At 41.5% G+C, this 13,036-nt stretch overlaps 1 protein-coding gene across 2 annotated transcripts in view; it reads left to right on the top strand.

Moving 5' to 3' along the window:
• Positions 1-13,036, top strand: part of meis2b (Meis homeobox 2b) — a 68,070-nt gene that overhangs the window by 29,866 nt on the left and 25,168 nt on the right. For both annotated transcript variants that reach the window (XM_057823106.1, XM_057823105.1), the window contains exons 8-9: positions 3,531-3,670; positions 11,991-12,067. In XM_057823106.1, coding sequence (XP_057679089.1) covers positions 3,531-3,670; positions 11,991-12,067 — 217 coding nt within the window. The remainder of the gene's footprint in view (positions 1-3,530; positions 3,671-11,990; positions 12,068-13,036) is intronic.

Raw genomic sequence — 13,036 nt, 5'->3', positions numbered from 1 at the left:
CTCAAATAAAAACTTACGGCCTTATGTGGGTCTTATTTCTATGTACAGTACAACCAATACAGGCCGTTAGTACAATGTGTCAATTACAAACAAATAGTGTGGCAGAACAACCAAACATTATCAAAAATTCACATTCATATTTTGTATTATTAAATGAATTAAACACTTAAATGAACTGTTTGAATTGTTATAATTCTTTTAACCCATCCATAGATTTTATAATGTATTGACAGGACACGGGGCGCGGGGCCGATAAATAGGGGGCTTGCATTGTTGACGAGGCCGTCAAAGCTGACCGAGTGGAATCACCGACAAATAGCTTTTTTTCGTTGAAAATTCTTGTGAGTAAATACTTAAATCCCTGAATTCTTTATAAATATGGACGTAAAACGGTCTCGATTCTTGGTTAAAAGCAAAAAAAAAACATGCAGTTAGTAGTGTTGTTGCAATAAAAAATAACGCCGTTAGTAACGCCGTTATTTTTTTCAGTAGTGAGTAATCTAATTAATTAATTTTCTCATGTTGGCAACCCCGTTACCGTTACTGAGGATGGAAAGGCGTGCGTTACTATATTGGTTGGATGACGCGAGAAAAGTCTGATGGAGACGGACTCACTGAGACGAGAGAGCAGAGCAGGAGTGGGGAGGAGGCAAAAAAGTTGTGACGCCGAGCAAATGCGATGCTAGGTGGCTCCGATACTACCTGACTGTAGCCGATAGCCTCCAAACTACGCCCACATGATATGGTAGATATGGTAGACATAGTAGATATCACATATTTAGAACTAGATGTAAAATGACAGACACGGCGGCGTTAGCAGCATGTACAGTATAGGAACTAGATGTGTTAGTAAACAGCCGCCATCTTAAAGCAGTAGACTTCTTAACTTTTAACGGTTGATTTAGGGTAAAGAATTGAGCTGGGGCCAATTGTACCAAAAACCTTTTAAAAATTTCACATAGTGTGACCTGTTTTGTTTTGTTTTTTTGAGGGGGAAAAAAAAACAAAACATGAAAATTATCACCAGTTACTTTGCCGAGTAACTAATTACTCTTACATTCAGGTAACTGAGTTACTAACGCAATTACCTTATGGGAGAAGTAATTTGTAACTGTAATTAATAACTTTAAGATTAAGAACACTGACAGTTAGTTAGTTTTTTCTCACGGATACATATTGAAATCATGAGTGTTTTATACAAACAAAATGAATTATACAGTATGTCAAAAGTAAGCGCATTACCTTAACTAGCCGCACATCTGACATAAACAATTAAGTGGCATTTTTACACAAGAATGAGAGTATAACGTCTACAATAATATTCAACACTCAGATTGCTTTTTATGAATTCTCACACAGGACATACAGCGGTATGAAAAAGTATCTGAACCTTTTGGAATTTCTCACAATTCTGCATATATTCATCATCAAATGTTATCTGATCTTTGTCAAAATCACACAGATGAAAAAACTCTGCTTTAACTAAAACCACCCACACATTTACAGGTTTTCATATTTTAATGAGGATAGTATGCCAAACAATGACAGAAGGGGGCGGGGGGGTAAGTAAGTGAACCATCACATTTAATATTTTGTGCCCGCACCCCTTTGGCAGCAATAACTTCAACCAGACACTTCCTGCAGCTGGAGATGAGTCTGGCAAATCGATCAGGACTAATCTTGGCCCATTATTCTCTACAAAACTGCTGTAGTTCTGTCAGATTCCTGAGATGTCTTGCATGTTTCGATGTATTTAGGTCTTGCCACAGCATCTCAATGGGGTTTAAGTCTGGACTTTGACTTGGCTACTCCAGAACGTGTATTTTGTTTTTCTGAAACCATTCTGAAGTTGATTTACTTCTGTGTTTTCATGGTCATTGTCATCATTGTATTGTTGCAGCATCCATCCTCTTCTTAGCTTCAACTGTCTGACTGACGGCCTCAGGTTTTCCTGCAAAACATCATGATGAACTTTTGAATAAATTCTTCCATCAATGATTGCAAATTTTCTAGCCTCTAGGTAGCAAAACAGCCCCCAAATCATGATGCTCTCCCCACCATGCTTCACAGTGGGGATGAGGTTTTGATGTTGGTGAGCTATTCCATTTTTCCTCCACCCATGACGTGGTTTGTTACTCCCAAACAATTTAACTTTCGTTTCATCAGTCCACAAAATATTTTCCCCTTTTTGTGAACATTAAATGAGCAACAATGTTTTTTTTTAGACAGCAGTGGCTTTCTCCGTGGAGTCCTACCATGCACACCATTCTTGGCCATAGTTTTACATATACTGTAGTTGATGTGTGCACAGAGATGTTGGACTGTGCCAGTGATTTCCGTAAGTCTTTAGCAGACACTCTAGGGTTCTTTTTTACCTCTCTGAGTATTCTGCGCTGAACTCTTGGTGTCATCTTTGGTGGACGGCCAGTCCTTGGGAGAGAAGCAACAGTGCCAAACTCTCTTCATTTGTAGACAACTTCTCTGGCTGTTGATTGATGAACATCCAGACTTTTAGAGATGGTTTTGTATCCTTTCCCAGCTTTATACAAATCAACAATCCTTGATCGCAGGTCTTCAGACAGCTCTTTTGACTGAGCCATGATGCACATCAAATAATGCTTCTCATCAAGACATTTCTTACTAGGCGTGTGTTTTATAGTGGGCAGGGCAGCTTTAAACCACTCATCAGTGAATGGGCACACACCTGACTTAAAATGTTTGGTAAAAATTTGGTTTCAATTGCTCTCCTTAGGCAGAGAGTTCACTTATTTTTTTATTTTATTTTTCCCCCTTCTGTCATTTTTTGCTTGCCGTCCTCGTAAAAATATGAAAACCTATAAATGTTTGGGTGGTTTTAGTTGAAGCATTCACTCTTTTTTCATCTGTGTGGTTTTGACATCAGGTCAGATCACATTTGATTTTGATTTTATTTTTTCATACCACTGTAGTTTCGCAAAATAACATATTGAGCACAATTAGGCGTTGAGGCTGCTCTATAATCAGCTGGTACTAATGATTATTTTTTATAATTGATTAATCGGATGAATGTCTCTTTTTTTCAATTACCGTCACAATTTAATTTGCAGTTGTTTTAGGCATGTTGTAAGTAACAATGAAGTAATGAGATATTATTTTTGAAGGAAATAGTCATCCATTTTGTCTTCATTGTTCATTACAACATGCCCAAAACAACTTCAAGTGAAATTTTGATGCCAATTGAAAAAAATGACATTTATCCGATTAATCGTTTAATACATTGTCCGATTAATTGATTCTAAAAATTATCGTTAGTTGTCGCCCTATCACTAACATAATTAAGAAAAAAAAAAAAGCAGCAAAGATGCCAAAAAAGAAATGCGTGTCTGCTGGGTTAGGGCCGTTTGGGACATAGGGGGGGCATTTTTCATTTTACATACACTAACAAGAATGGGGGTGTAGCGCCCCTGAAAGTAGCAAAACAATTCGAATTTCTCTATTTAATCGATTAATCGTTGTAGTTAATGTGACTCCTCATGCTTTTCTAATCCTAGGAGACGGCCTCGACAACAGCCTAGCGTCACCGGGCACAGGAGACGAAGATGACCAGGACAAGAAGAGGCAGAAGAAAAGAGGCATCTTCCCTAAAGTTGCCACAAATATAATGAGAGCATGGCTATTTCAGCACCTTACAGTAAGAACTTTTGATCTGTGTTTCCTATGTTTTAGTTGGGTCCAATGGATACTGTCTAAAGCCAAGCAAACACCATGCCCTTCATCAGATAGTTCTTATGCTTCTAACGCTTCTGAAGAAACATATGCAATTGTAATGTTGCCTAAAGGCATCCTGAAACTAAACCCACGGTTCTACCAAAAAATTGTTCACTTTTGTTCACCATTGTGCAGGAAACTCCGCTTCAGAGGGCTTTATTTTTATTCAGCTTTATTAAAATTAAAAATGATTTTGCACATGCACACTCCATGCAAAGGTGGGCATTCAAGGAAAGCATGGGGTGTGAAGACGAATCCAAATAATGCGGATTTAACGTATGGTGACAGAAGGTTGGTCTAAAGTATATACAGAGGTGGGTAGAGTAGCCAAAAATTTTAACTAATCACAGTGCTCTGTAATGGCTGCCAGTAAGGGACCTGGCAGCCACAGTAATTGGGCGTTAGGTGGTCCCACACTTTTCTTTATGGCGTGGCTCCCGGGGCAGGACCTCCTCTTCGCCTGGGCTCCCTGTTGCGGAGGCAGGGGTGTGGGAAAGGGGCTCCGGTCCCGCACTGCGTCGGCTTCTAAGCGCTCTCCAGTTTCCGCCTTCCTCTCTCTTCTCTACCCGGGTATCCTCCTTGGGCCATGGTGCGGGTCGCCGGCTGAGAGCCGGTGGGTTGGCGAGGTGACGCCCACTCTGGGTTGGTATCCTGTCCTGCACAGGACTAGCAGGCCGTAGGGGTCCCTCGGTGTGACATATCGGTTAGTGGGTTGCGGGGGTGGTTGGTTCGTTTGGGGGGCGGGCATGCGTGGGGACTGGTGGCGTGTATCACCCCTCGACTTGCTGGAGATGGGCTGCGGCCCTGGGGCCGGCCCCGCGTAGCATTTCCACTTGTCTACAGGACTATCGCTCGCCTGATTGGATTCAAGCATGATTGGGTCCAATTAGACACACACAAACGGAGAAACTGTGCCAGGATTAGCGATCAGGGAGCAAAGAATAGGATGTCAATATATACACACTTACAAGTGATTCAGATAATACTGGTGTCCACACCTCACATTGCTGATTTGTGTTTCAAAATCATAATAATCATAATATCATAATAATTTAACAAAAACTGAATTAATTAGGTACAAATTTAAGTGATATAACCACATGAAAAACAATAATTATCAGGAATGTATTTTTAATACATTGAATAAAATTCACATCTGGCGGCACGGTGGCTGAGTGGTTAGAACGTCTGCCTCACAGTTCTGAGATCAAGGGTTCAATCCCGGGCTTCGGCCTTCCTGTGTGGAGTTTGCATGTTCTCCCCGTGCCTGCGTGGGTTTCCTCCCACATCCCAAAAACATGCATGGTAGGCTGATTGAACACTCTAAATTGTCCATAGGTGTGAGTGTGTGCGTGAATGGTTGTGTGTCTCCTTGTGCCCTGCGATTGGCTGGCAACCAATTCAGGGTGTCCCCTGCCTACTGCTCGAAGTTAGCTGGGATAGGCTCCAGCACCTCCGCGACCCGCGTGAGGAATAAGCGGCATGGAAAATGAATGAATGAATGAAAATTCACATCTATCATGCCAAATTTAAAACTGTATGATTTAACTCTTAAGGTCCTGAGCCTTATTTGTGTGTGTGTCAGAGCCGGTCCAGGCCATTTGGGGGCCCAAAGCAAAATAATGCAAAGGGGGCCATATTTTTGGCCCACCATTTCGTCACAGTGTGCTGTGAAACCCATACATGCAATCCAACCCATACATCCATATTTTGTATATTAATCAGATTTTGTTGCACTGCATACTTCAAACTTCTCACCCAAATGATTGTCAGTACTTACAGTAGGGTCAGTAGAGTTAAATCCCGCGATTTTCACAGTATTCCGGTGTGTGTGAAATGGGCAATAGAGTAACATTCTCCTTATACCAGGTTAGTTCTTCGTAGGCACTGAACAGATTTTCATTTGTTGTTCATCTTTGATCCATTATAGGACAAAGAAAAGACCAGCGTGTAAAGGTCGATTTTACAGCACGATTACATACAGATATCAACATCAGAGGAAGAGCAAAGGATATTTTAGAGTGCTTTTACTTTTGTCCAAGGTCTAAAAAACAGCTTTATACAGTTTATAATAGGCCAACACAGATCCTGTACTCATAGTAATCCCTTACTTTCCAAAGACCACCTTTAGATTTTACAGATGAAAAAAGGAAGATAATTGAATTATCCCCTTTCTGTCCTTCATCCTCTTTCATCTCTAATTTGTTAAGCAAAAGTGTTTGCCATGGCAGGATGTGCCAATGAAAAGTGTGCGCGGAGACTTTGGCTCTTGAAAGGCCCATTGCAACACCCAAGCGATCAAGCATTCATCAGTTGTTGAGGTTGTGAATGGAACTGGATTATGTTTTGTCAGATGTTGCTGTGTGAGGCCTACGGTTGGTTACAAGGTAGGGGGGGTCCTCCGCAACAATCTCGTGCTTTTGTCACCCATTCTTAAGAGTCTTGAAAGATCCTCTTCTGAGGAAGCTATTGAGAAAGCAGCTGTAAAGGTTTCGATTCATTATATTATTCATTATCGTCTCATTAGCCTGGTCAAAATGTTGGTTTCCATGCAACCTTACATTTGGCCACATTCAAAGATGAATGCCCAAGTTTGGATTTAGTCATCACACCCTGTAATCCTCTGATGGCCTCACACTTGGTAATGTAAAATGATTCTTTTCCAAGATTTGTTAGCCCATTATGTAAGGGTTCCACAACGTACCAGTAGGTTGACATGATTGCGTCCACTAATTTGCACGATTCGGAAAGAAATGTTATTATGTACATTAACTTGTACTTGTGTTCATACATGACTAAAAGAGACAGTTTTAGAAATGTGAAATACTACAATGGTACCTCTACTTATAAAATGAATGGGTTCTGGAAGTAGTTTTGTAACTTGAAAATTCTGTAAGTAGAGACGCGTTTTCCATGTAAATGCCCTAATCCGTTCCAAGACCCCCAAAATTCTGACGTACAGCAAATCTTTTATGATGCATTCAAATGGATCAAAACATGTAACTGATAAATGTTAAAATCATAGTCGTGCATAATGTAAAAAAACAAGAATAAAAGTTAATACACTCATGTAAAGCTGTCGGAATACGAGGGGCGAATGAAGAGGACGCTGGAATACACACATACACATGCAGTACAGGTCCCTTTTAGCCAATGGGATGCCAGGAATGCTAGGCAATAGCCAATGGCAGAGCACAGTGCTTAATTTATAAATCGTAAGGTGCTGGAAAGCAAAGTACATATGACAGAGCAGGGATGATGTGGCGGGCACAGGTCCCGGAACATACGTAGAAAATGGTGCTGAAAACAACACGCAAATGCCCACTTGCCATGCTGTGGGACTTAAAAGCCTCAATTTCAGATATTATCCATGGTATAAATGTTATGACAACAATTTACAATTATTTAGGCTATACTCTTCACAGCACGTGCAATTGCCCACATAACCACAGGTGGTACTTACAATACACAGTAAGCAATTAAGTTTCTCAACAGGTCTAACTTGTACTACATAAAAGAATTTAGAGTTTACAATAAATAACACAAATCTCCCATTATTATTATTTATTATAATAAAGGGTGGGTCTGAGGAAGCTCTCTGATTGGTCATTTGCCATGTATTAATCACGATATAACATGGTAAATAAAATGAAAATAATTCAAAACTGTGTCGCCTACTTTATTGCATTAACATAACATCGGCGAGGTTAAGTGTGAAGACCACAGTTTGTTTACGCTTGCTAGGACAACATGGTTGAAAGTAAAATTAAAGGCAAAGAAACTACTTTCTGTGAAAGATGAAATCTCTCAAAGCTTATGTTTGACAGCAAATTAGCTCACATTATGAACAGATTTGATGCTGATTTTATTGTTGTGGTCCGTTATATAATCGCAATTGTACACTTGATGCTGTTGTTTAACGTCATTAGCAGTACGAGAGTGCTGGTAGTAAGTCTGCTTCACCCTGAACTGAGCTGCTGTCCAAACAGTTGTGCATCTCATGCCTTCCCTGACCTGTCGCTTGATGTCCCACATTCTTCTCTGCTCAGTGCGTGCTCCTCTACTTCTGAAATTTTCCTGTAAGTGAGCTGATGTACCGGTTCCCGCCTTTTGCTCTGGCTGCTCTACCGGGCTAGCTGATGCCACGGTACTCACCTGTTGCTCCGGCTGTTGGTGGTCCACCTGGCTGGCTGCTGGCGCTGTAGCTGGCCCCCAATCTGGGGGGCGCTGAACCTGACCAGCTGCTGCCACGGTAGCAGCCTCCTGCCCTGCTTGACTGGCTGTCCGTGAACCTGGCTAGCTGCTGCGGTGCTAGCCTCCTGCCCGTTAGCATTATCGCTGCAGCTGCCCTCATCGCCAGTTGTTGCGTTTCTGACTCATTTTGAACCATCGTCTTTCTTTAAAAAAAAAAAAAAAAGACAGAAAATGCAACTGTCTTTTTGTCATTTTTAAATACCCTTTGATCCTGGCTGCTTGCTCCCCAGATGCCGCAAATTAAAAAAAAAAAAAAAATTATGTCACACGAGAGGTGCCGGATCTACCCAAATAAGTCCCGGAACATAGGGAGGCCAAAATCAAGAGGTGCCGGATCCTGTTCCGACAGGATCTGGTACAAATTAACCCCTGGCAGAGCAGCTATATATATATGTTACGCTCCGTAGACTCTGAGAGCTGCGAGTACCACCCATACTGTATTTTTGCCTTACGTATCCTAAAATTTCTTTCATAACAAGAGGCAATATTTTCTTGTTGAGGCTGGTCTTAATGTATGACAAGACGTTCCAAAGTAGAGGTTCACTGTTCTTAATTGGTGCATGACACAGGAAATGGGTGCATCGGTACATATGTATGTGGTAATTTAATATTGGCAAGATGAAACTTAATGCACTAGTGGGTTCTATTGGAGGGATGTTTTAAGTAGACACCTGTTAGCATTTTTGAAAACTGACCGACGATCACGGCAGCCTGTTCAATCACTTGGTGTGTTTTAAACTCCGTAAAAAAATCTGTATTTGACATAGAGCGCTTCAGTCAACGTGACTCGAAAGCACAGATGTTATCCTCCCTCCCAGTTTTTATTTGGCACCGATTGACCACGGAAAACCGGAGATATGAGCTTTTTAAATTTCTCAACAGGAAATGTGTTTTCTCCACTTGAGAGCACTCATGATGTTTGGACGAATGATGCTTCATTTCTGTATCTTTTTCTATTGCCGGAATTCAATGATTTTTTTTCCCCTTTGGCTTAATGTGGTTTTCTAAGAGAGTAGTCTTCTTCTTTTTCAAAGTATAATAACAACAGAAAAAATGCCATTGTTTAAAACAAAATCGAACATCATTAGGAGTTACTCACAGTGTTTCTCATTACTTGAGTATTCTGTTCACCAAATACTTTTCTACTTGAGAACATTTTTTGGATGACTACTTTTACTTGAGCAATATTTTTATGAAGTAACGCTACTCTTACTTGAATAAAATTTTTGGCTACTCTACCGACCTCTGCAAATAATGTTATACAAAGAATGCAAATGCTTCTCTATTCTTCAATAAATGTCTGATGGAAATGCGAGAATTACTGTATAAACAAGTTCATTCAAAATGAGTCACAATAATCCATTTTGTTTTTGCATAATCAAAAAGTGTAGTCTCACCTCTCCAAAGACATATCAACTATTTTTCGACTTTTCATTTTCCACCAAAATTTGTTGGGTTTATCATAAGTTTCCAAAATTTGGAGAAAACGAACCCAAAAAAGTTTCGACAACAACTCTTCACTGTCTTGAACAACCAGTATGTTCGTTTGGCTGAACAACCACCAATTTGGTGCGCAATCTAAGGACATGATGTACTGAGAAACAGCAATTACCTTTGAGCCACGACAGATTTAATTCTTTAACGGTGTCATTGAAGCTCATCCAGGGGCAGAGATTAGTTTGTGAGTTGGGCGAATGTAAGGTAAAGTTCTTCATCTCTTCGAGCCATCTTTGTGATGTATTCGTGGAGCTTGGATGTTTCGTGTTGGATTGTGGTCCTGATGCTCACTAACCCTCGGCCTCTCGCCTTCCGCTTAGCGTATAGCCTCTGGATACTGGATTTTGGGTGGAACCCTCTGTGCATGCTGAGCAGCTTCCGTGTTTTCACATCTGTGGTCTGAACTTCCTCCTTTGTCCAGCTTATTATCCCAGCAGGGTATCTGATCACTGGTAGGGCATAGCTGTTAATTGCTCGGATCTTGTTCTTGCCCTTGAGCTGACTCCTCAGGACCTGCCTTACTCGTTACAGATGCTTGACCGTTGCAGCTTTCCTTGTGGCCTTGCTCTCTATACATATATGTATCATAATAAATCGTTAGATGTGAAATTTGTAGTTACGTAGCTGTGGATATCAACTCTTTCTGCCACCATCAACTGTTCCAAACTGCTGTCTGCAACTCTGTATCTCCCAAGGAGATGGTACCTTTTCTCGTAGGCCCAGTCTAACTGTTTGCATTACTCTAGCACGCGTAATATAATTAATCAGGGAATTGTATCGTTTCTTGTATTTACTGTTTGTATTACTCTAACACACCCAATATAAAATAAATTGCACTTATACCATAGTTTAAGGAAAACAAGCAGAATAAAGGGCATAAAAGATACACAACGCCTTCTTATCACGGAAGCCCAACGTGTGTGTCATGAGCAAGATTGACGCACCAACTCTCGCAATCACTTCTCCCGGGCAGTCCAGAACAAATGGCGGGACACTCTGTCCCAACACAAGGAGCACCGGAGAGTGCCCGATATCCAACTGATAACACGACTGACAAGACTCCAAGAGCCCCCTTTGACGCTGAGGTGGCAAAATCCACAGCCCTCGTTGACCGGACAACAGTAACTCCCGAATCCTCCTGCCCAATCCACAAACAGACAATAATCCCAAACACACCCTTCCTTCGGCCCACGGCCCACCCCGCGAGAGCCTTCAAAAGGCTGAATGTTTAACTAAGCATTGTAATTTTTTTTCTCGGGAACCTTTTGTTGACTTCTGATATGGTGACCTTGGAATGACCTTGCCTCCCCGCCTGAGTGTTTCTGTTTTACCTTGTCGTTGTGATCGCTGTCAACCCGAATAAATTGTCAACTTGTTCTCGGTGAACCCTCTTTAAACCTTTCAAAATGGAGTCAGTACGAAGGGTTAAGACTAAAGTGAACGCGCAGCGTTTGCCCTTCAAGCCGGATTGTCGGTGTCCCGCCGGCCCGGGTCAGTGGAGCTGCGCCAGCGCGGGTCTGGCGGTTCGGCTAGCGCAATTCCGGCGGTCTGGCTAAAACGTCAGATTCCTTCAGTCAGTATATCAAATTTTGACATATGTTGTTGTGGTGTGTGGCGTGGCCGGAGAATCTGTTATCAAAAAATCCTTGCAGATGACAGGTAAAGTTTTTCTCTTTGGGTGGATGGCTTGACAGCTACTGCTTCTTGCGTCTTTCACCATTTTGTGTTATTGTTGGTCTTACCATAACAAACACACATGCACAGTGCTCCATTGTGGCTGGTAGATGAATCGAGTTTTTTTCTACATGTTAAATTACTCTAATGCACTTATTTCCATTTTTTTTTTTACATGGTTACCATTTCATTGCACTTTTAAATATGGAGCAGAAACAACATTGACTTGCTGACTAAATGTTCCGATGACTTGTGGACACCTACTTATGCCCCTTACCTGAAAAATAAGTTGAAAATGAAGTTTTTGGAAGCTCATCCTTCACTGATGACAACAGGAGCCAGCTGATGGTCTGACAGCAGCAGAATGGCAACTAGCCCACGACCCTATCCCCAGTACATGGGTCACCTCTGTCTGCCATCTGCCGCCCTTCTCCCTTAATAATACACACCCACACACCATACACACATACACAGATATACGACAAAAACGACTCGGCTCGAGGAAGGGGGAGGGGGTGAGGTGGAGTTGAGGGTGACGGGGGGCCTGGCCTTACCAGGGCACCAGACAAAAGACACTATTGTGCCTCTTTACATCCCACCCGATCATTTGTCAAGCAATGTCAAATAATGTCACACAAAGCCACGCGCTTTTACCCTGAAGTGTTAATGGGGCCAAATATTGGTCAGTCCCTGCTTTTGGGGGGGGGGGGGGGGGGGGGGACAATACATTTGTATGATCACATCTATGAATTAGGGATTTTTACGTCTCCTGAAAAACTTCAGTCACCTTTTTTTTTTCTTTTTTAAATCCCATACAGCACCCGTATCCCTCAGAGGAACAGAAGAAACAACTTGCACAAGACACAGGCCTCACCATTCTCCAAGTCAACAACTGGTAGGTAACTTTAAAGCCAGTTTCGTACATTTCAAGTGCTACCTTAAACACAGTTCTTACGTCCACCAAAGTAAACATGATTCAAAACAGATTTGCATGTTTGCCAAACTTTCATGTTACATTATCCCAACCAACTAACTATACAGCTTGTCCTCGGGTTACAAACAAGTTCCGTTCCTACGCTGGCAGTGTAACCCGAATTTCCGCGCAAGTCTGAATTAACACTTTAAGTACCCCTAAATTCCTTCTAAATCTCAAAATAACTATCCAAAAACATGTATTATACAGTACGTCATTGTGCTGTGCTCGCCAAGACGTTGGCGCAAGTCTTAGCTAGACATCGAGCTGTAATCTTTTCCCTCTCTCTCTCACTACGCGACTCCTTTGTGGGAACAAATGGACTCTTCCTCGTGCGTGCTCATACGCTCTTCTTCATGTGCGCAAATATGTTCTCTTGTACAGTGGGGCAAATAAGTATTTAGTCAACCACCAATTGTGCAAGTTCTCCTACTTGAAAAGATTAGAAAGGCCTGTAATTGTCAACATGGGTAAACCTCAACCATGAGAGACAGAATGTGGGAAGAAAAAAACTGAAAATCACATTTTTTGATTTTTAAAGAATTTATTTCCAAATCAGAGTGGAAAATAAGTATTTTGTCACCGACAAACATGCAAGATTTCTGGCTGTCAAAGAGGTCTCTGAGGTCTCTCAATTTTGTCTCTGGTGTTCTTCGACAGCTCTTTGGTCTTGGCCATCGTGAAGTTTGCAGTGTGACTGACTGAGGTTGTGAGCAGGTGTCTTTTATTCCGATAATGAGTTAAAACAGGTGCCATTAATACAGGTAACGAGTGGAGCCTCGTTAGACCTCGTTAGAAGAAGTTAGACCTCTTTGACAGCCAGAAACCTTGCTTGATTGTAGGTGACCAAATACTTATTTTCCATCAGGATTTGCGAATAAATTATTTAAA

Source organism: Corythoichthys intestinalis, chromosome 19 (assembly GCF_030265065.1).
Source record: "Corythoichthys intestinalis isolate RoL2023-P3 chromosome 19, ASM3026506v1, whole genome shotgun sequence".
In the NCBI taxonomy this organism is placed as follows: domain Eukaryota; kingdom Metazoa; phylum Chordata; class Actinopteri; order Syngnathiformes; family Syngnathidae; genus Corythoichthys; species Corythoichthys intestinalis.
This window is presented reverse-complemented; position numbering and strand designations above follow the sequence as displayed.